The sequence below is a fragment of the Salmo salar genome, chromosome ssa13 (assembly GCF_905237065.1).
Source record: "Salmo salar chromosome ssa13, Ssal_v3.1, whole genome shotgun sequence".
In the NCBI taxonomy this organism is placed as follows: Eukaryota; Metazoa; Chordata; class Actinopteri; order Salmoniformes; family Salmonidae; genus Salmo; species Salmo salar.
Window position 1 is genome coordinate 112,674,685 of NC_059454.1, and position 23,114 is coordinate 112,697,798.

At 50.7% G+C, this 23,114-nt stretch overlaps 1 protein-coding gene across 1 annotated transcript in view; it reads right to left on the bottom strand.

Moving 5' to 3' along the window:
* The window catches only part of il11ra (interleukin 11 receptor subunit alpha), a 97,330-nt gene that overhangs the window by 23,725 nt on the left and 50,491 nt on the right, over nt 1-23,114 (bottom strand). Inside the window, exons 2-3 of the mRNA XM_014139063.2 lie at nt 12,734-12,833; nt 10,159-10,225 (exon numbers count right to left, since the gene is read on the bottom strand). Coding sequence (XP_013994538.1) covers nt 10,159-10,225; nt 12,734-12,833 — 167 coding nt within the window. The remainder of the gene's footprint in view (nt 1-10,158; nt 10,226-12,733; nt 12,834-23,114) is intronic.

The following is a 23,114-nucleotide window of genomic DNA, read 5'->3' on the forward strand; positions in this document are numbered from 1 at the left end:
CACACGCAACAGAGCCAAGCCCTTCCATGGAAGGACCCTATTCCACACGCAACAGAGCCCCTCCATGGAAGGACCCTATTCCACACGCAACAGAGCCCCTCCATGGAAGGACCCTATTCCACACGCAACAGGGCCGAGCCCCTCCATGGAAGGACCCTATTCCACACGTAACAGAGCCCCTCCATGGAAGGACCCTATTCCACACGTAACAGAGCCCCTCCATGGAAGGACCCTATTCCACACGCAACAGAGCCAAGCCCCTCCATGGAAAATACTAAATTCTCATATTACAGAGTCCCATCTTTATATGATTCTGTCTCTGCTTAACGTATAGAGTTCCCTCCCTCTATATGAATATAGCTTCCCTGGACCGTTCTTTACCATTACCTCTCCATATCAGCTGCTGCTTGTTAACACCCACATCTGACAGCTGTATAGGTTATAATGCTAGCAGGGCCTCCTCATGTGGTACAAAAATAATGCATGCACTGCATGCTCATCCTTTTCTCTGTACCCCTTTGTCTGGCTATCTTGAGTATTTGGGGCCCTTTCTGCATAACTCAGGTCTGGTTGTCAGGTCGCTATGCCTCCCACCGTGGCCTGTTGCTCTATCAGAACCGGATGTCTTCTTCTCCTCCTATAGCCAAAATATGTATGTTCTTTCCCCTTCAGCACAGCTGCTTATCTCCCACACTGTCCATCACCTCCTGGCTGAACCCTACGTCACAGCCACTGACAAAGCACATATCTGCAATCCTTACATCGTAGTGCAGCAGGACAGACTGGTTTCATCACTATAGCACATTCAGAGGTTGAATTTATAGCCATTTAACAAAAAACACTCTCTGTTTGTCATAGATGGACAAGATTAATATGAGATGAAAGGCGAGATCCTAACGAGTTCAGGAAGCCAAGCTAGAGCTCACAGCTAAGGGCAGATGTCTAGAGACCTTTAGAAAATATACACATTTACTCTAACACGAAACCCATCATTATGTATTTCACAGTAATAAGGAATGTGAAATCTTAGCGTTAGGGGTTTTTATAATTTCATTATGCTATATTTATAAAGTTAATAAGGCATTTCAAGCCTTATTCATACAGTTTTGTTGAATAGGAAATAAGTCATATAAAATAGTTCATTTTTTGTATCATATTGTACTGTGTGCTGGATCTTGTGCCCTCGAAAGTGACTACACCTCAGAAACGACTACACCTCAGAAGTGACTACACCTCAGAAGTGACTACACCTCAGAAGTGACTACACCTCAGAAGTGACTACACCTCAGAAGTGACTACACCTCAGAAACGACTACACCTCAGAAACGACTACACCTCAGAAATGACTACACCTCAGAAATGACTACACCTCAGAAGGGACTACACCTCAGAAATGACTACACCTCAGAAGTGACTACACCTCAGAAGTGACTACACCTCAGTAACGACTACACCTCAGTACCTCAGAAGGGACTACACCTCAGAAGTGACTACCCCTCAGAAGTGACTACACCTCAGAAGTGACTACCCCTCAGAAATGACTACACCTCAGAAGTGACTACACCTCAGAAATGACTACACCTCAGAAATGACTACACCTCAGAAGGGACTACACCTCAGAAGTGACTACCCCTCAGAAGTGACTACACCTCAGAAGTGTATAACTAGATCTACCAGAAAGATGAGATGTTAACCTTTCTTGGAGTAAGCAGCATTACTAGTTATTGTTTATGGTCCTCATGATAAATAATGACTTTCAGGGAATACTAGATGACATGTAGTTGCATTGAGATGCCTAACTGCTAGGGGCTAAGCATTAGTCAAATGATAGCATGACCTCCAGGAGAAAGGACAATATGTCCGAACATAGACAAACTGACCCTCCTAGAGCCCTGCATAGTGAACCTAGCCATCCTAGACCCTCCTAGAGCCCTGCATAGTGAACCTAGCCATCCTAGACCCCCCAGAGCCCTGCATAGTGAACCTAGCCATCCTAGACCCTCCCCCAGAGCCCTGCATAGTGAACCTAGCCATCCTAGACCCCCCAGAGCCCTGCATAGTGAACCTAGCCATCCTAGACGCCCCAGAGCCCTGCATAGTGAACCTAGCCATCCTAGACCCTCCCCCAGAGCCCTGCATAGTGAACCTAGCCATCCTAGACCCCCCAGAGCCCTGCATAGTGAACCTAGCCATCCTAGACCCCCCAGAGCCCTGCATAGTGAACCTAGCCATCCTAGACCCCCCCCAGAGCCCTGCATAGTGAACCTAGCCATCCTATACCCCCCCAGAGCCCTGCATAGTGAACCTAGCCATCCTAGACCCCCCCAGAGCCCTGCATAGTGAACCTAGCCATCCTAGACCCCCCAGAGCCCTGCATAGTGAACCTAGCCATCCTAGACCCCCCAGAGCCCTGCATAGTGAACCTAGCCATCCTAGACCCCCCCCAGAGCCCTGCATAGTGAACCTAGCCATCCTAGACCCCCCCCAGAGCCCTGCATAGTGAACCTAGCCATCCTAGACCCCCCAGAGCCCTGCATAGTGAACCTAGCCATCCTAGACCCTCCCCAGAGCCCTGCATAGTGAACCTAGCCATCCTAGACCCCCCCAGAGCCCTGCATAGTGAACCTAGCCATCCTAGACCCCCCAGAGCCCTGCATAGTGAACCTAGCCATCCTAGACCCCCCAGAGCCCTGCATAGTGAACCTAGCCATCCTAGACCCCCCCAGAGCCCTGCATAGTGAACCTAGCCATCCTAGACCCCCCCAGAGCCCTGCATAGTGAACCTAGCCATCCTAGACCCCCCAGAGCCCTGCATAGTGAACCTAGCCATCCTAGACCCCCCCCCCAGAGCCCTGCATAGTGAACCTAGCCATCCTAGACCCCCCCAGAGCCCTGCATAGTGAACCTAGCCATCCTAGACCCCCCCAGAGCCCTGCATAGTGAACCTAGCCATCCTAGACCCCCCCAGAGCCCTGCATAGTGAACCTAGCCATCCTAGACCCCCCCCAGAGCCCTGCATAGTGAACCTAGCCATCCTAGACCCCCCCCAGAGCCCTGCATAGTGAACCTAGCCATCCTAGACCCCCCCCAGAGCCCTGCATAGTGAACCTAGCCATCCTAGACCCCCCCCAGAGCCCTGCATAGTGAACCTAGCCATCCTAGACCCCCCCAGAGCCCTGCATAGTGAACCTAGCCATCCTAGACCCCCCCAGAGCCCTGCATAGTGAACCTAGCCATCCTAGACCCCCCCCAGAGCCCTGCATAGTGAACCTAGCCATCCTAGACCCCCCCCAGAGCCCTGCATAGTGAACCTAGCCATCCTAGACCCCCCCAGAGCCCTGCATAGTGAACCTAGCCATCCTAGACCCCCCCCAGAGCCCTGCATAGTGAACCTAGCCATCCTAGACCCCCCCCAGAGCCCTGCATAGTGAACCTAGCCATCCTAGACCCCCCCCAGAGCCCTGCATAGTGAACCTAGCCATCCTAGACCCCCCCAGAGCCCTGCATAGTGAACCTAGCCATCCTAGACCCCCCCCCAGAGCCCTGCATAGTGAACCTAGCCATCCTAGACCCCCCCCCAGAGCCCTGCATAGTGAACCTAGCCATCCTAGACCCCCCCCAGAGCCCTGCATAGTGAACCTAGCCATCCTAGACCCCCCCAGAGCCCTGCATAGTGAACCTAGCCATCCTAGACCCCCCCCAGAGCCCTGCATAGTGAACCTAGCCATCCTAGACCCCCCCCAGAGCCCTGCATAGTGAACCTAGCCATCCTAGACCCCCCCAGAGCCCTGCATAGTGAACCTAGCCATCCTAGACCCCCCCCCAGAGCCCTGCATAGTGAACCTAGCCATCCTAGACCCCCCCAGAGCCCTGCATAGTGAACCTAGCCATCCTAGACCCCCCCAGAGCCCTGCATAGTGAACCTAGCCATCCTAGACCCCCCCAGAGCCCTGCATAGTGAACCTAGCCATCCTAGACCCCCCCCCAGAGCCCTGCATAGTGAACCTAGCCATCCTAGACCCCCCCCAGAGCCCTGCATAGTGAACCTAGCCATCCTAGACCCCCCCAGAGCCCTGCATAGTGAACCTAGCCATCCTAGACCCCCCAGAGCCCTGCATAGTGAACCTAGCCATCCTAGACCCCCCCCAGAGCCCTGCATAGTGAACCTAGCCATCCTAGACCCCCCAGAGCCCTGCATAGTGAACCTAGCCATCCTAGACCCCCCCAGAGCCCTGCATAGTGAACCTAGCCATCCTAGACCCCCCCCAGAGCCCTGCATAGTGAACCTAGCCATCCTAGACCCCCCCAGAGCCCTGCATAGTGAACCTAGCCATCCTAGACCCCCCCAGAGCCCTGCATAGTGAACCTAGCCATCCTAGACCCCCCCAGAGCCCCTGCATAGTGAACCTAGCCATCCTAGACCCCCCCCAGAGCCCTGCATAGTGAACCTAGCCATCCTAGACCCCCCCAGAGCCCTGCATAGTGAACCTAGCCATCCTAGACCCCCCCAGAGCCCTGCATAGTGAACCTAGCCATCCTAGACCCCCCCCAGAGCCCTGCATAGTGAACCTAGCCATCCTAGACCCCCCCAGAGCCCTGCATAGTGAACCTAGCCATCCTAGACCCCCCCCAGAGCCCTGCATAGTGAACCTAGCCATCCTAGACCCCCCCCAGAGCCCTGCATAGTGAACCTAGCCATCCTAGACCCCCCCCAGAGCCCTGCATAGTGAACCTAGCCATCCTAGACCCCCCCAGAGCCCTGCATAGTGAACCTAGCCATCCTAGACCCCCCCCAGAGCCCTGCATAGTGAACCTAGCCATCCTAGACCCCCCCCCAGAGCCCTGCATAGTGAACCTAGCCATCCTAGACCCCCCCCAGAGCCCTGCATAGTGAACCTAGCCATCCTAGACCCCCCCCAGAGCCCTGCATAGTGAACCTAGCCATCCTAGACCCCCCCCAGAGCCCTGCATAGTGAACCTAGCCATCCTAGACCCCCCCAGAGCCCTGCATAGTGAACCTAGCCATCCTAGACCCCCCCCAGAGCCCTGCATAGTGAACCTAGCCATCCTAGACCCCCCCCCAGAGCCCTGCATAGTGAACCTAGCCATCCTAGACCCCCCCCAGAGCCCTGCATAGTGAACCTAGCCATCCTAGACCCCCCCCAGAGCCCTGCATAGTGAACCTAGCCATCCTAGACCCCCCCCCCCAGAGCCCTGCATAGTGAACCTAGCCATCCTAGACCCCCCCCAGAGCCCTGCATAGTGAACCTAGCCATCCTAGACCCCCCCCCAGAGCCCTGCATAGTGAACCTAGCCATCCTAGACCCCCCCCAGAGCCCTGCATAGTGAACCTAGCCATCCTAGACCCCCCCCAGAGCCCTGCATAGTGAACCTAGCCATCCTAGACCCCCCCCAGAGCCCTGCATAGTGAACCTAGCCATCCTAGACCCCCCCCAGAGCCCTGCATAGTGAACCTAGCCATCCTAGACCCCCCCCCAGAGCCCTGCATAGTGAACCTAGCCATCCTAGACCCCCCCCAGAGCCCTGCATAGTGAACCTAGCCATCCTAGACCCCCCCAGAGCCCTGCATAGTGAACCTAGCCATCCTAGACCCCCCCAGAGCCCTGCATAGTGAACCTAGCCATCCTAGACCCTCCCCAGAGCCCTGCATAGTGAACCTAGCCATCCTAGACCCCCCCCAGAGCCCTGCATAGTGAACCTAGCCATCCTAGACCCCCCCAGAGCCCTGCATAGTGAACCTAGCCATCCTAGACCCCCCCCAGAGCCCTGCATAGTGAACCTAGCCATCCTAGACCCTCCCCAGAGCCCTGCATAGTGAACCTAGCCATCCTAGACCCCCCCAGAGCCCTGCATAGTGAACCTAGCCATCCTAGACCCCCCCCAGAGCCCTGCATAGTGAACCTAGCCATCCTAGACCCCCCCAGAGCCCTGCATAGTGAACCTAGCCATCCTAGACCCCCCAGAGCCCTGCATAGTGAACCTAGCCATCCTAGACCCCCCCAGAGCCCTGCATAGTGAACCTAGCCATCCTAGACCCCCCCAGAGCCCTGCATAGTGAACCTAGCCATCCTAGACCCCCCCAGAGCCCTGCATAGTGAACCTAGCCATCCTAGACCCCCCAGAGCCCTGCATAGTGAACCTAGCCATCCTAGACCCCCCCAGAGCCCTGCATAGTGAACCTAGCCATCCTAGACCCCCCCAGAGCCCTGCATAGTGAACCTAGCCATCCTAGACCCCCCCAGAGCCCTGCATAGTGAACCTAGCCATCCTAGACCCCCCCCAGAGCCCTGCATAGTGAACCTAGCCATCCTAGACCCCCCAGAGCCCTGCATAGTGAACCTAGCCATCCTAGACCCCCCCCAGAGCCCTGCATAGTGAACCTAGCCATCCTAGACCCCCCTCCCAGAGCCCTGCATAGTGAACCTAGCCATCCTAGACCCCCCCCAGAGCCCTGCATAGTGAACCTAGCCATCCTAGACCCCCCCAGAGCCCTGCATAGTGAACCTAGCCATCCTAGACCCCCCCTCCCAGAGCCCTGCATAGTGAACCTAGCCATCCTAGACCCTCCCCAGAGCCCTGCATAGTGAACCTAGCCATCCTAGACCCCCCAGAGCCCTGCATAGTGAACCTAGCCATCCTAGACCCTCCCCAGAGCCCTGCATAGTGAACCTAGCCATCCTAGACCCTCCCCAGAGCCCTGCATAGTGAACCTAGCCATCCTAGACCCCCCCCCAGAGCCCTGCATAGTGAACCTAGCCATCCTAGACCCCCCCAGAGCCCTGCATAGTGAACCTAGCCATCCTAGACCCCCCCCAGAGCCCTGCATAGTGAACCTAGCCATCCTAGACCCCCCCCAGAGCCCTGCATAGTGAACCTAGCCATCCTAGACCCCCCCAGAGCCCTGCATAGTGGAACCTAGCCATCCTAGACCCCCCCCAGAGCCCTGCATAGTGGAACCTAGCCATCCTAGACCCCCCCCCCAGAGCCCTGCATAGTGAACCTAGCCATCCTAGACCCTCCCCAGAGCCCTGCATAGTGAACCTAGCCATCCTAGACCCCCCCAGAGCCCTGCATAGTGAACCTAGCCATCCTAGACCCCCCCCTCCCAGAGCCCTGCATAGTGAACCTAGCCATCCTAGACCCCCCCAGAGCCCTGCATAGTGAACCTAGCCATCCTAGACCCTCCCCAGAGCCCTGCATAGTGAACCTAGCCATCCTAGACCCCCCAGAGCCCTGCATAGTGAACCTAGCCATCCTAGACCCTCCCCCAGAGCCCTGCATAGTGAACCTAGCCATCCTAGACCCCCCCCAGAGCCCTGCATAGTGAACCTAGCCATCCTAGACCCCCCCCAGAGCCCTGCATAGTGAACCTAGCCATCCTAGACCCCCCCCAGAGCCCTGCATAGTGAACCTAGCCATCCTAGACCCCCCCCAGAGCCCTGCATAGTGAACCTAGCCATCCTAGACCCCCCCAGAGCCCTGCATAGTGAATCTAGCCATCCTAGACCCCCCAGAGCCCTGCATAGTGAACCTAGCCATCCTAGACCCCCCCAGAGCCCTGCATAGTGAACCTAGCCATCCTAGACCCCCCAGAGCCCTGCATAGTGGAACCTAGCCATCCTAGACCCCCCCCCAGAGCCCTGCATAGTGAACCTAGCCATCCTAGACCCCCCCAGAGCCCTGCATAGTGGAACCTAGCCATCCTAGACCCCCCAGAGCCCTGCATAGTGAACCTAGACATCCTAGACCCCCCAGAGCCCTGCATAGTGAACCTAGCCATCCTAGACCCCCCCTCCCAGAGCCCTGCATAGTGAATCTAGCCATCCTAGACCCCCCAGATCCCTGCATAGTGGAACCTAGCCATCCTAGACCCCCCCCCAGAGCCCTGCATAGTGAACCTAGCCATCCTAGACCCCCCTCCCAGAGCCCTGCATAGTGAACCTAGCCATCCTAGACCCCCCCCAGAGCCCTGCATAGTGAACCTAGCCATCCTAGACCCCCCCAGAGCCCTGCATAGTGAACCTAGCCATCCTAGACCCCCCCCCACAGAGCCCTGCATAGTGAACCTAGCCATCCTAGACCCCCCCCAGAGCCCTGCATAGTGAACCTAGCCATCCTAGACCCTCCCCCAGAGCCCTGCATAGTGAACCTAGCCATCCTAGACCCTCCCCAGAGCCCTGCATAGTGAACCTAGCCATCCTAGACCCCCCCAGAGCCCTGCATAGTGAACCTAGCCATCCTAGACCCCCCCCAGAGCCCTGCATAGTGAGCCTAGCCATCCTAGACCCTCCCAGAGCTTTGCATAGTGAACCTAGCCATCCTAGACGCCCCAGAGCCCTGCATAGTGAACCTAGCCATCCTAGACCCCCCAGAGCCCTGCATAGTGAACCTAGCCATCCTAGACCCCCCAGAGCCCTGCATAGTGAACCTAGCCATCCTAGACCCCCCAGAGCTTTGCATAGTGAATCTAGCCATCCTAGACGCCCCAGAGCCCTGCATAGTGAACCTAGCCATCCTAGACCCTCCCCCAGAGCCCTGCATAGTGAACCTAGCCATCCTAGACCCCCCAGAGCCCTGCATAGTGAACCTAGCCATCCTAGACCCCCCAGAGCCCTGCATAGTGAACCTAGCCATCCTAGACCCCCCCCAGAGCCCTGCATAGTGAACCTAGCCATCCTAGACCCCCCCAGAGCCCTGCATAGTGAACCTAGCCATCCTAGACCCCCCAGAGCCCTGCATAGTGAACCTAGCCATCCTAGACCCCCCAGAGCCCTGCATAGTGAACCTAGCCATCCTAGACCCCCCAGAGCCCTGCATAGTGAACCTAGCCATCCTAGACCCCTCCCAGAGCCCTGCATAGTGAACCTAGCCATCCTAGACCCCCCAGAGCCCTGCATAGTGAACCTAGCCATCCTAGACCCCTCCCCAGAGCCCTGCATAGTGAACCTAGCCATCCTAGACCCTCCCCCAGAGCCCTGCATAGTGAACCTAGCCATCCTAGACCCCCCAGAGCCCTGCATAGTGAACCTAGCCATCCTAGACCCCCCAGAGCCCTGCATAGTGAACCTAGCCATCCTAGACCCCTCCCAGAGCCCTGCATAGTGAACCTAGCCATCCTAGACCCCCCAGAGCCCTGCATAGTGAACCTAGCCATCCTAGACCCCCCAGAGCCCTGCATAGTGAACCTAGCCATCCTAGACCCCCCAGAGCCCTGCATAGTGAACCTAGCCATCCTAGACCCCCCCAGAGCCCTGCATAGTGAACCTAGCCATCCTAGACCCCTCCCAGAGCCCTGCATAGTGAACCTAGCCATCCTAGACCCCCCAGAGCCCTGCATAGTGAACCTAGCCATCCTAGACCCCCAGAGCCCTGCATAGTGAACCTAGCCATCCTAGACCCTCCCCAGAGCCCTGCATAGTGAACCTAGCCATCCTAGACCCCCCAGAGCCCTGCATAGTGAACCTAGCCATCCTAGACCCCTCCCCAGAGCCCTGCATAGTGAACCTAGCCATCCTAGACCCTCCCCCAGAGCCCTGCATAGTGAACCTAGCCATCCTAGACCCCCCAGAGCCCTGCATAGTGAACCTAGCCATCCTAGACCCCCCAGAGCCCTGCATAGTGAACCTAGCCATCCTAGACCCCTCCCAGAGCCCTGCATAGTGAACCTAGCCATCCTAGACCCCCCCAGAGCCCTGCATAGTGAACCTAGCCATCCTAGACCCCCAGAGCCCTGCATAGTGAACCTAGCCATCCTAGACCCCCAGAGCCCTGCATAGTGAACCTAGCCATCCTAGACCCCCCCAGAGCCCTGCATAGTGAACCTAGCCATCCTAGACCCCTCCCAGAGCCCTGCATAGTGAACCTAGCCATCCTAGACCCCCCAGAGCCCTGCATAGTGAACCTAGCCATCCTAGACCCCCCAGAGCCCTGCATAGTGAACCTAGCCATCCTAGACCCTCCCCAGAGCCCTGCATAGTGAACCTAGCCATCCTAGACCCCCCAGAGCCCTGCATAGTGAACCTAGCCATCCTAGACCCCCCCCCAGAGCCCTGCATAGTGAACCTAGCCATCCTAGACCCCCCCAGAGCCCTGCATAGTGAACCTAGCCATCCCCAGAGCCCCCATAGTGGAACATACCTGTCTAGTGCTGCTCCACACACCAGCGTGACGTTGGATCCCAGCCTCCCATACTGAACATCTGAAACTGGACAAGATGTTAGACCTGTTAGATCTGTGTGTCTAAACACTTCTATTCGTTTTGTACAGTCAGGATTTAGAAGAAGCGCCAGTCCTCAGCATTTTATATCTCTATGACCTAAAGTAGACCATCTTATACACAAAGATATGTTAGAGCGTCCTGTTGTGTCTGCTGTTACATAGCAGCCGTGTATAAACACTCACAGTCCTCCCATAAGTCTTCAGCACAGTCAGGATTTGTAAACTACTGTTCGCAGTCGTATCGGTGCCTTCAGACAGTATTTCATTCTGTTGTGTTGCAGCCTGGATTCAAAATGGATGAAATCCATATTGTTTCTCACCCATCTATACTCAATACTCCATAATGACAAAGTGAAAACATGTTTTTAGAAATGTTTGCAAATTTATTCAAAATTAAATACTGAAATATCTCATTTACATAAGAATTCACACCCTTAAGTCAATACATGTCAGAATCATATTTGGCAGCGATTACAGCTGTGAGTCTTTCTGGGTAAGTCTCTAAGAGCTTTGCACATCTGGATTGTACAATATTTTCACATTACTCTTATTAAAATGATTCAAGCTCTGTCAAGTTGGTTGTACCATTACTAGAGAAACATTTTCAAAGCCATAGATTCTGAAGCCGATTTAAGTCAAAACTGTAACTAGGCCACTCTTATCCAGAGCGACTTACAGTAGTGAATGCATACATTTCATACATTTTTTTTTCTCCGTACTGGTCCCCCCGTGGGAATCGAACCCACAACTCTTGCGTTGTAAACACCATGCTCTACCAACTGAGCCACACGGGATAGTGTCCAACTCCTGCGTGTATTTGATTATTGTCCTGCTGAAAGGTGCATTCATCTCCCAGTATCTATTGGAAAGCAGACTGAACCAGGTTTTCCTCTAGGATTTTGCCAGTGCTTGAATATGAATATGTGTTTGTTGTGTTGGATTTGCCCCAAAACATAACACTCTGTATTCGGGACATAGTTACTTAACTTAGCAGTTTTACTTTAGTGCCTTTATTTCAAACAGGATGGATATTTTGGATTATTTTTTTAATCCAGTACAGGCATCCTTCTTTTCACTCTGTCATTTAGGTCAGTTCTCTCCTATCACAGCCATTAAACTCTGTAACTGTTTTAAAGTCACCATTGGCCTCATTGTGAAATCCCTGAGCGGTTTCCTTCCTACTGAGTAGTGACTGGGTGTATTGATACACTTCCTGATGCTCAAAGGGATTTAACCAGTTGAACTCTGAATGGCTGTTTTGGGCCCTATATAGGGACTGGTGAGTATTGGGGGTGGGGGCGGGGGGGGGGGGTTATAGAAAGTGACATATCATTTGAATTCCACTTACTGCTGGCAATATGACAATAATATATTTTGGGGAAATATGTACTTTTTTTTTACTATTTATATTTTTGCTTACTTTTACTCCACTACTTTCCTAAAGAAAATAATGTACTTTTTACTCAATACATTTTCAATGCTTCACAGGACAGAAAATGGTCCAATTCATGCACCTATCAATATAACATGTTGTCATCCTTACTGCCTCTGATCTGGAGGACTCACTAAACAGAGAACATCCCTGGTCATCCCTACTGCCTCTGATCTGGAGGACTCACTAAACAGAGAACATCCCTGGTCGTCCCTACTGCCTCTGATCTGGAGGACTCACTAAACAGAGAACATCCCTGGTCATCCCTACTGCCTCTGATCTGGAGGACTCACTAAACAGAGAACATCCCTGGTCGTCCCTACTGCCTCTGATCTGGAGGACTCACTAAACAGAGAACATCCCTGGTCATCCCTACTGCCTGATCTGGAGGACTCACTAAACACAAGTGTTGGAGTGTTGGGTCAGCCCCTCTTAAATATCACCTGGGCCAGGACAGGTGAAACCCCTTCCGACTAACAAGATGGACATGCCAGCACAGGTGTAACACATTAGTAACGAGGTGACGCCAATCGGTTCGCCCTACGTTCAATCTCTAAATATAAACAGACAAACCAAAACCTGTAACAGTCCGTAAATCAAATTAAAAAAACAGAAAATGGAGTCGTCTGCTTGGTAAGGAATTTGACTTTTCCTAGTATGATAGAGTACTTTTTCCACCACTACATTTAAGTACAGTTGAAACCAGATATTTTTAGACTTTTACTCAAAATCTCAATTTAAATTCAGGCTGTAACACAACAATTTGTAGAAAACCTCAAGGGGTGTGAATACTTTCTAAAGGCACTGTAAACATTATTAAAGTGACCAATGACTATGGGCATAGGGCAGCAGTCTCTAAGGTGCAGGGTAGAGTACTGGGTGGTAGTCGGCTAGAACAGTCTCGAAGGTGCAGGGTAGAGTACCGGGCGGTAACCGGTAGTAACAGCGACTACAGCTCTGTTATACAGAATACAGTATGGCTGATTTAGGGATGCCTTTACGTCATTGGTCCATATCTTACAGGGGAGCTGTAAGGGGGTTCGTTAGGTTACTGTCTCTTACCTTCATTGGTCCATATCTCTGACTGGGTGTTGACGGAGGACAGTGCGAGGAGGTGGCCAATGACTAGCAGACCACTGGGACATGACACAAGACAGGTCATCTGGAGAAAGAGAGTGAGAGTTAAGGGGTCAGGACATCATCGTACAGCAGACAACACTGGGTCAGGACATCATCGTACAGCAGACAACACTGGGTCAGGGGTCAGGACATCATCGTACAGCAGACAACACTGGGTCAGGACATCATCGTACAGCAGACAACACTGGGTCAGGGGTCAGGGGATCATCGTACAGCAGACAACACTGGGTCAGGACATCATCGTACAGCAGACAACACTGGGTCAGGACATCATCGTACAGCAGACAACACTGGGTCAGGGGATCATCGTACAGCAGACAACACTGGGTCAGGGGTCAGGGGATCATCGTACAGCAGACAACACTGGGTCAGGGGATCATCGTACAGCAGACAACACTGGGTCAGGGGTCAGGGGATCATCGTACAGCAGACAACACTGGGTCAGGGGTCAGGACATCATCGTACAGCAGACAACACTGGGTCAGGACATCATCGTACAGCAGACAACACTGGGTCAGGGGTCAGGGGATCATCGTACAGCAGACAACACTGGGTCAGGGGATCATCGTACAGCAGACAACACTGGGTCAGGGGTCAGGGGATCATCGTACAGCAGACAACACTGGGTCAGGGGTCAGGACATCATCGTACAGCAGACAACACTGGGTCAGGGGATCATCATTATTATCAGCCCTGATCCTGGTACTGGAGACAGACAGGACCCATTATCAGCCCTGACCCAGACCCTGGTACTGGAGACAGACAGGACCCATTATCAGCCCTGACCCAGACCCTGGTACTAGAGACAGACAGGAACCATTATCAGTCCTGATCCTGCTACTGGAGACAGACAGGACCCATTATCAGCCCTGACCCAGACCCTGGTACTGGAGACAGACAGGACCCATTATCAGCCCTGACCCTGGTACTGGAGACAGACAGGAACCATTATCAGCCCTGACCCAGACCCTGGTACTGGAGACAGACAGGACCCATTATCAGCCCTGACCCTGGTACTGGAGACAGACAGGAACCAGTATCAGCCCTGACCCTGACCCTGGTACTGGAGACAGACAGGAACCATTATCAGCCCTGACCCAGACCCTGGTACTGGAGACAGACAGGAACCATTATCAGCCCTGATCCTGCTACTGGAGACAGACAGGACCCATTATCAGCCCTGACCCAGACCCTGGTACTGGAGACAGACAGGAACCATTATCAGCCCTGATCCTGCTACTGGAGACAGACAGGACCCATTATCAGCCCTGACCCAGACCCTGGTACTGGAGACAGACAGGACCCATTATCAGCCCTGACCCTGGTACTGGAGACAGACAGGAACCATTATCAGCCCTGACCCAGACCCTGGTACTGGAGACAGACAGGACCCATTATCAGCCCTGATCCTGGTACTGGAGACAGACAGGAACCATTATCAGCCCTGACCCTGACCCTGGTACTGGAGACAGACAGGAACCAGTATCAGCCCTGACCCTGACCCTGGTACTGGAGACAGACAGGAACCATTATCAGCCCTGACCCAGACCCTGGTACTGGAGACAGACAGGACCCATTATCAGCCCTGACCCTGGTACTGGAGACAGACAGGAACCAGTATCAGCCCTGACCCAGACCCTGGTACTGGAGACAGACAGGAACCATTATCAGCCCTGACCCTGGTACTGGAGACAGACAGGAACCATTATCAGCCCTGACCCTGGTACTGGAGACAGACAGGAACCATTATCAGCCCTGACCCTGGTACTGGAGACAGACAGGAACCATTATCAGCCCAGACCCAGACCCTGGTACTGGAGACAGACAGGAACCAGTATCAGCCCAGACCCAGACCCTGGTACTGGAGACAGACAGGAACCATTATCAGCCCTGACCCTGGTACTGGAGACAGACAGGAACCATTATCAGCCCTGACCCACCTGGTACTGGAGACAGACAGGAACCAGTATCAGCCCAGACCCAGACCCTGGTACTGGAGACAGACAGGAACCATTATCAGCCCTGACCCTGGTACTGGAGACAGACAGGAACCATTATCAGCCCTGACCCAGACCCTGGTACTGGAGACAGACAGGACCCATTATCAGCCCTGACCCTGGTACTGGAGACAGACAGGACCCATTATCAGCCCAGACCCAGACCCTGGTACTAGACAGACAGGAACCATTATCAGCCCTGACCCTGGTACTGGAGACAGACAGGACCCATTATCAGCCCTGATCAACGTCTATTGATAATCATCACCATAATCATCTTTATCACCATCATCACTGACAGACCAAGCCTAGCGTAGCGACGGTTTACTAGAAATGGAGAGTCTCCATTGAGCATTATTTTTTAGCCACGACTTAATCTGTGTCCGGGAAACTGCACCTAAACAATAAAAACTGACTGACAAACTGTTCAGAACTATTCAGTCAAAATCAAGCCATGGAAAACATGACAGATGGTTCTTCAGAGGACTTGATGGAGAGCCAACAATGAGAATAAAACCCAGATGGTGGCTGTGCAGAGCAGGTTTATGGTTTATGATCTGGTCTGCAGGTTGAAAGGAGAAAACACAGATACACAGAGACATAGCTCCGGGGCTGCATCCCAAATAGCACCCTATTCCCTATATAGTGCACTACTTTTGACAAGATGTGTTTGTGCTCATTGTCCATCTATGTTTGGCATGACAATGATAGCTCAAACAGATTGGCACTCAGGCTAGGAACACATTTCTAAAGAAAGATCTAGTGTTGTCAGCAGCCAATACCCATCAGTCTTCTTCAGACAGATGAACATACAGGATTTCTACTGGCTTATCACAATGTTCTAATCTCACACAGGTTATATTCAGCTCCCAGGCAGTGTACTGCAGCCAGATAGCTACCCTCTCAGACATGGGTAGTGTACTGCAGCCAGATAGCTACCCTCTCAGACATGGGTAGTGTACTGCAGCCAGATAGCTACCCTCTCAGACATGGGTAGTGTAATGCAGCCAGATAGCTACCCTCTCAGACATGGGTAGTGTAATGCAGCCAGATAGCTACCCTCTCAGACATGGGTAGTGTACTGCAGCCAGATAGCTACCCTCTCAGACATGGGTAGTGTACTGCAGCCAGATAGCTACCCTCTCAGACATGGGTAGTGTCCTGCAGCCAGATAGCTACCCGCTCAGACATGGGTAGTGTACTGCAGCTACCCTCTCAGACATGGGTAGTGTACTGCAGCCAGATAGCTACCCTCTCAGACATGGGTAGTGTACTGCAGCTACCCTCTCAGACATGGGTAGTGTACTGCAGCCAGATAGCTACCCTCTCAGACATGGGTAGTGTACTGCAGCCAGATAACTACCCTCTCAGACATGGGTAGTGTACTGCAGCTACCCTCTCAGACATGGGTAGTGTACTGCAGCCAGATAACTACCCTCTCAGACATGGGTAGTGTATTGCAGCTAGCTAGCTACCCTCTCAGACATGGGTAGTGTACTGCAGCTACCCTCTCAGACATGGGTAGTGTACTGCAGCCAGATAACTACCCTCTCAGACATGGGTAGTGTACTGCAGCCAGATAACTACCCTCTCAGACATGGGTAGTGTACTGCAGCCAGATAGCTACCCTCTCAGACATGGGTAGTGTACTGCAGCCAGATAGCCACCCTCTCAGACATGGGTAGTGTACTGCAGCCAGATATCTACCCTCTCAGACATGGGTAGTGTACTGCAGCCAGATAACTACCCTCTCAGACATGGGTAGTGTACTGCAGCTAGCTAGCTACCCTCTCAGACATGGGTAGTGTACTGCAGCTAGCTAGCTACCCTCTCAGACATGGGTAGTGTACTGCAGCTAGCTAGCTACCCTCTCAGACATGGGTAGTGTACTGCAGCCAGATAGCTACCCTCTCAGACATGGGTAGTGTACTGCAGCCAGATAACTACCCTCTCAGACATGGGTAGTGTACTGCAGCTACCCTCTCAGACATGGGTAGTGTACTGCAGCCAGATAACTACCCTCTCAGACATGGGTAGTGTATTGCAGCTAGCTAGCTACCCTCTCAGACATGGGTAGTGTACTGCAGCTACCCTCTCAGACATGGGTAGTGTACTGCAGCCAGATAACTACCCTCTCAGACATGGGTAGTGTACTGCAGCCAGCTAGCTACCCTCTCAGACATGGGTAGTGTACTGCAGCTAGCTAGCTACCCTCTCAGACATGGGTAGTGTACTGCAGCCAGCTAGCTACCCTCTCAGACATGGGTAGTGTACTGCAGCCAGATAGCTACCCTCTCAGACATGGGTAGTGTACTGCAGCCAGATAACTACCCTCTCAGACATGGGTAGTGTACTGCAGCTACCCTCTCAGACATGGGTAGTGACTGCAGCCAGATAACTACCCTCTCAGACATGGGTAGTGTACTGCAGCTACCCTCTCAGACATGGGTAGTGTACTGCAGCCAGATAACTACCCTCTCAGACATGGGTAGTGTACTGCAGCCAGATAACTACCCTCTCAGACATGGGTAGTGTACTGCAGCCAGATAGCTACCCTCTCAGACATGGGTAGTGTACTGCAGCCAGATAGCCACCCTCTCAGACATGGGTAGTGTACTGCAGCCAGATATCTACCCTCTCAGACATGGGTAGTGTAGTGCAGCCAGATAACTACCCTCTCAGACATGGGTAGTGTACTGCAGCTAGCTAGCTACCCTCTCAGACATGGGTAGTGTACTGCAGCCAGCTAGCTACCCTCTCAGACATGGGTAGTGTACTGCAGCCAGCTAGCTACCCTCTCAGACATGGGTAGTGTACTGCAGCTAGCTAGCTACCCTCTCAGACATGGGTAGTGTACTGCAGCCAGATAGCTACCCTCTCAGACTCCTCTCTCTATTTCTCTGTCTGTCTGTGTCTCTCCCTCTATCTCTACCCTTTTCATATGCCTCTGTAGCTCTCTCAGTGAGTGTACTCTACTGTACTGTAGAGAAGTGTGCAGTAAAGTACTGTAGAGTACATTGACATGTTAGTCATTTACCAGACTCTCTGATCCAGAGCCACTACAGTAGTGAGTCATTTAGCAGACTCTCTGATCCACAGCCACTTACAGTAGTGAGTCATTTAGCAGACTCTCTGATCCAGAACCACTACAGTAGTGAATCATTTAGCAGACTCTCTTATCAAATAAAATAAAATCAAATCAAATGTTATTGGTTACATACACATGGTTAGCAGATGTTATTGGTCCATACACATGGTTAGCAGATGTTATTGGTCCATACACATGGTTAGCAGATGTTATTGGTTACATACACATGGTTAGCAGATGTTATTGGTCCATACACATGGTTAGCAGATGTTATTGGTCCATACACATGGTTAGCAGATGTTATTGGTCCATACACATGGTTAGCAGATGTTATTGGTCACATACACATGGTTAAGAGATGTTATTGGTTACATACACGTGGTTAGCAGGTGTTAATGCGAGTGTAGTGAAATGCTTGTGCTTCTAGTTCCGACAGTGCAGCAATATCTAACACATTCCACAACAAAACCTAATACACACAATCTAGTGAAGGACTGGGATAAGAATATATACATCTACTGTAAATATATGGACAACAGCGCTGGGTAGTGATAAACAGTGGTGAGAACTCTGGGGAGGGATTCAACTCACCCTACTGTTCGTGTGTATGTATGTGTGTAGGATATCTACTGTTCGTGTGTATGTATGTGTGTAGGATATCTACTGTTCGTGTGTGTGTATGTGTGTAGGATATCTACTGTTCGTGTGTGTGTATGTGTGTAGGATATCTACTGTTCGTGTGTATGTATGTGTGTAGGATATCTACTGTTCGTGTGTATGTATGTGTGTAGGATATCTACTGTTCGTGTGTATGTATGTGTGTAGGATATCTACTGTTCGTATGTATGTGTGTAGGATATCTACTGTTCGTGTGTGTGTATGTGTGTAGGATATCTACTGTTCGTGTGTGTGTATGTGTGTAGGATATCTACTGTTCGTGTGTGTGTATGTGTGTAGGATATCTACTGTTCGTGTGTATGTGCGTGTGTAGGATATCTACTGTTCGTGTGTATGTATGTACGTAGGATATCTACTGTTCGTGTGTATGTATGTGCGTAGGATATCTACTGTTCGTGTGTATGTATGTGTGTAGGATATCTACTGTTCGTGTGTATGTATGTGTGTAGGATATCTACTGTTCGTGTGTATGTATGTGCGTAGGATATCTACTGTTCGTGTGTATGTGCGTGTGTAGGATATCTACTGTTCGTGTGTATGTATGTGTGTAGGATATCTACTGTTCGTGTGTATGTATGTGTGTAGGATATCTACTGTTCGTGTGTATGTATGTGTGTAGGATATCTACTGTTCGTGTGTATGTATGTGTGTAGGATATCTACTGTTCGTGTGTATGTATGTGTGTAGGATATCTACTGTTCGTGTGTGTGTATGTGTGTAGGATATCTACTGTTCGTGTGTGTGTATGTGTGTAGGATATCTACTGTTCGTGTGTATGTATGTGTGTAGGATATCTACTGTTCGTGTGTATGTATGTGTGTAGGATATCTACTGTTCGTGTGTATGTATGTGTGTAGGATATCTACTGTTCGTGTGTGTGTATGTGTGTAGGATATCTACTGTTCGTATGTATGTGTGTAGGATATCTACTGTTCGTGTGTGTGTATGTGTGTAGGATATCTACTGTTCGTGTGTGTGTATGTGTGTAGGATATCTACTGTTCGTGTGTATGTGCGTGTGTAGGATATCTACTGTTCGTGTGTATGTATGTGCGTAGGATATCTACTGTTCGTGTGTATGTATGTGCGTAGGATATCTACTGTTCGTGTGTATGTATGTGTGTAGGATATCTACTGTTCGTGTGTATGTATGTGCGTAGGATATCTACTGTTCGTGTGTATGTATGTGTGTAGGATATCTACTGTTCGTGTGTATGTATGTGCGTAGGATATCTACTGTTCGTGTGTATGTATGTGTGTAGGATATCTACTGTTCGTGTGTGTGTATGTGTGTAGGATATCTACTGTTCGTGTGTATGTATGTGTGTAGGATATCTACTGTTCGTGTGTATGTATGTGTGTAGGATATCTACTGTTCGTGTGTATGTATGTGTGTAGGATATCTACTGTTTGTGTGTATGTATGTGTGTAGGATATCTACTGTTCGTGTGTATGTATGTGTGTAGGATATCTACTGTTTGTGTGTATGTATGTGCGTAGGATATCTACTGTTCGTGTGTATGTGCGTGTGTAGGATATCTACTGTTCGTGTGTATGTATGTGTGTAGGATATCTACTGTTCGTGTGTATGTATGTGTGTAGGATATCTACTGTTCGTGTGTATGTATGTGCGTAGGATATCTACTGTTTGTGTGTATGTATGTGCGTAGGATATCTACTGTTCGTGTGTATGTATGTGCGTAGGATATCTACTGTTTGTGTGTATGTATGTGTGTAGGATATCTACTGTTCGTGTGTTTGTATGTGTGTAGGATATCTACTGTTTGTGTGTATGTGCGTAAGTAGGGAGTGAACTATAAAATCTAGGGTGTCAGGTAGGGTGGAGGTGATATGATCCATGACTAGTCTCTCAAAGCACTTTATGACGGCTGAAGTGAGTGCTACAGGGCGATAGTCATTTAGTTCAGTTTCCTTTGCCTTCTTGGGAACAGGAACAATGGTGGACATCCTGAAGCATGTGGGGACAGCAGACTGGGATAGGGATTGATTGAATATGTCGGTAAACACACCAGCCAGCTGGTCTGCGCATGCTCTGAGGATGCAGCTGGGGATGCCGTCTGGGCCGGCAGCCTTGCGAGGGTTAACACGTTTAAATGTTTTACTCACGTCGGCCATGGAGAAGGAGAGCCCACAGGCTTTGGTAGCGGGCCTTGTCGGTGGCACTGTATTATCCTCAAAGCTTGCGAAAAAGTTGTTTAATTTGTCTGGAAGAAAGACGTCGGTGTCCGTGACGTGGCTGGTTTTCTTTTTGTAGTCCGTGATTGTCTGAGACCCTGCCACATACCTCTCGTGTCTGAGCAGTTGAATTGCGACTCCACTTTGTCTCTATACTGACACTTAGTTTGTTTGATTGCCTTACGGAGGGAATAGCTACACTGTTTGTATTCGGCCACATTCCCAGTTGCCTTGCCCTGATTAAATGCAGTGTTTTGCGCTTTCAGTTTTGCACGAATGCTGCCATCAATCCACGGCTTCTGGTTAGGGAAGGTTTTAATAGTCACAGTGGGAACAACATCCCCTATACACTTCCTTATAAACTCGCTCACCGAGTCAGTATATATGTCAATGTTGTTATCTGAGGCTACCTGGAACATATCCCAGTCCACGTGATCGAAGCAATCTTGAAGCGTGGATTCCGATTGGTCAGACCAGCATTGGATAGACCTCAGCACAGGTGCTTCCTGTTTTAGTTTCTGCCTATAGGAGGGGAGCAACAAAATGGAGTCATGGTCAGATTTGCCAAAACGAGAGCGGGAGAGGGCCTTGTATGCATCGTGGAAGTTAGAGTAGCAGTGGTCGAGAAGTGTTACTCGCTCGTGTACTGCAATCGATATGCTGATAGAATTTAGGTAGCCTTGTTCTCAAATTATCTTTGATAAAATCCCCAGCTACAATAAATGCAGCCTCAGGATATATGGTTTCCAGTTTGCATAAAGTCCAGTGACGTCCCTTCATGGCCGTCTTGGTATCCGCTAGCAGGGGGATGTACACGGCTACTGGGCCAATGTTCTTAACCGCTAGGCTACCTGCCGTCCTAGTGTTCTGTAGAGTAGTGGACTGTAGTGGAGTGCAGAACACTTGAAAAAAAACACATGTTGTTTTTTCTAAAGCTTCTTGGTACAGTGATGCGTATACAGTATGAGTTGAACCCGTGTGCAACGCCAAGGTTGTGGGTTCAATTCCCACGGGGGGCGAGTACAACATTTTTTTTTTTTTTTAATGAATGAATGAAATTAAATGTATGCATTCACTACTTTAAGTCGCTCTGGATAGGAGCGTCTGCTAAATGACTAAAAATGTAAAATGTAAATGTAACCCAACTGCATGCAGCCGCAGTGCAGGCACAGGATACAGGTAAACAAGTCTCTCTGAGCACCACTCATATCTCTGGGCCCATTCACTAGGTGTTTTAGAGTAGGAGTTCTGATCTAGGATCCGTTTCATCAGATCATAATGAATAATGTGATATTTATAAAACGCTCTCTCCCCCCTATCTGATATATTTACTGCAGCCCTCATCCTCCACATACAACACCCGTTCTGCCAGTCACATTCTGTTAAAGGTCCCCAAAGCAAACACATCCCTGGGTCGCTCCTCTTTTCAGTTCGCTGCAGCCAGCGACTGGAACGAGCTGCAACAAACACTCAAACTGAACAGTTTTATCTCCATCTCTCAATCATGGACACTCTTACTGACAGTTGTGGCTGCTCTGTATTGTTGTCTCTACCTTCTTGTCCTTTGTGCTGTTGTCTGTGACCAGTAATGTTTGTACCATGTTGTGTTGCTACCATGCTGTGTTGTCATGTTGTGTTGCTGCCATGTTGTGATGCTGCCATGCTGTGTTGTCATGTGCTGCTGCCTTGCTATGTTGTCGGCTAGGTCTCTCTTTATGTAGTGTTGTGGTGTCTCTCTTGTCGTGATGTGTGTTTTAACTATATATTTTTTTTTATTTTTAAATCCTAGCCCCCGTGCCCGTAAGAGCGGTTTTTGTCTTTTGGAGGGCCGTCATTATAAATAAGAATTTGTTCTTAACTGACTTGTCTCGTTAAATAAGGTTCAAATAAAATCATCTATAAAAATCTGTCTTTTGGATCATAATGATCCTAAATCAGCAGTCCTACTTTGAGACGCTTCGTCAATACAGGCCCTGGTCTCCACTCAGGGCTCTATTCAATCCGTATAGCAGAAGTGCAGTGTTACAGCGTGATTGACATTTAAAGGTAATATTACCGCGTTAGCAGAGACTGCATTCACGGTAATCGCTGCATACGTCAGCTCAATCGGAAATTACCTTTAAATGAATAACGTTCTATCACTTCAGCCATCCAGATTGAATAGAGCCCTCACTCTTTAAGACAGAGGATAACTAGTATTATATATAAAGATATACCTGAAGTATTGGCTTTCTGCCATCAGGGAGAGGAAACTATAAAAAAAAAAAATGTTTCCAGAACCATCAGAATGAACTGTCAGGCTAAAGGACAGGAAGAGGAAGACTGACCCTCCATGTCTCTGTTTC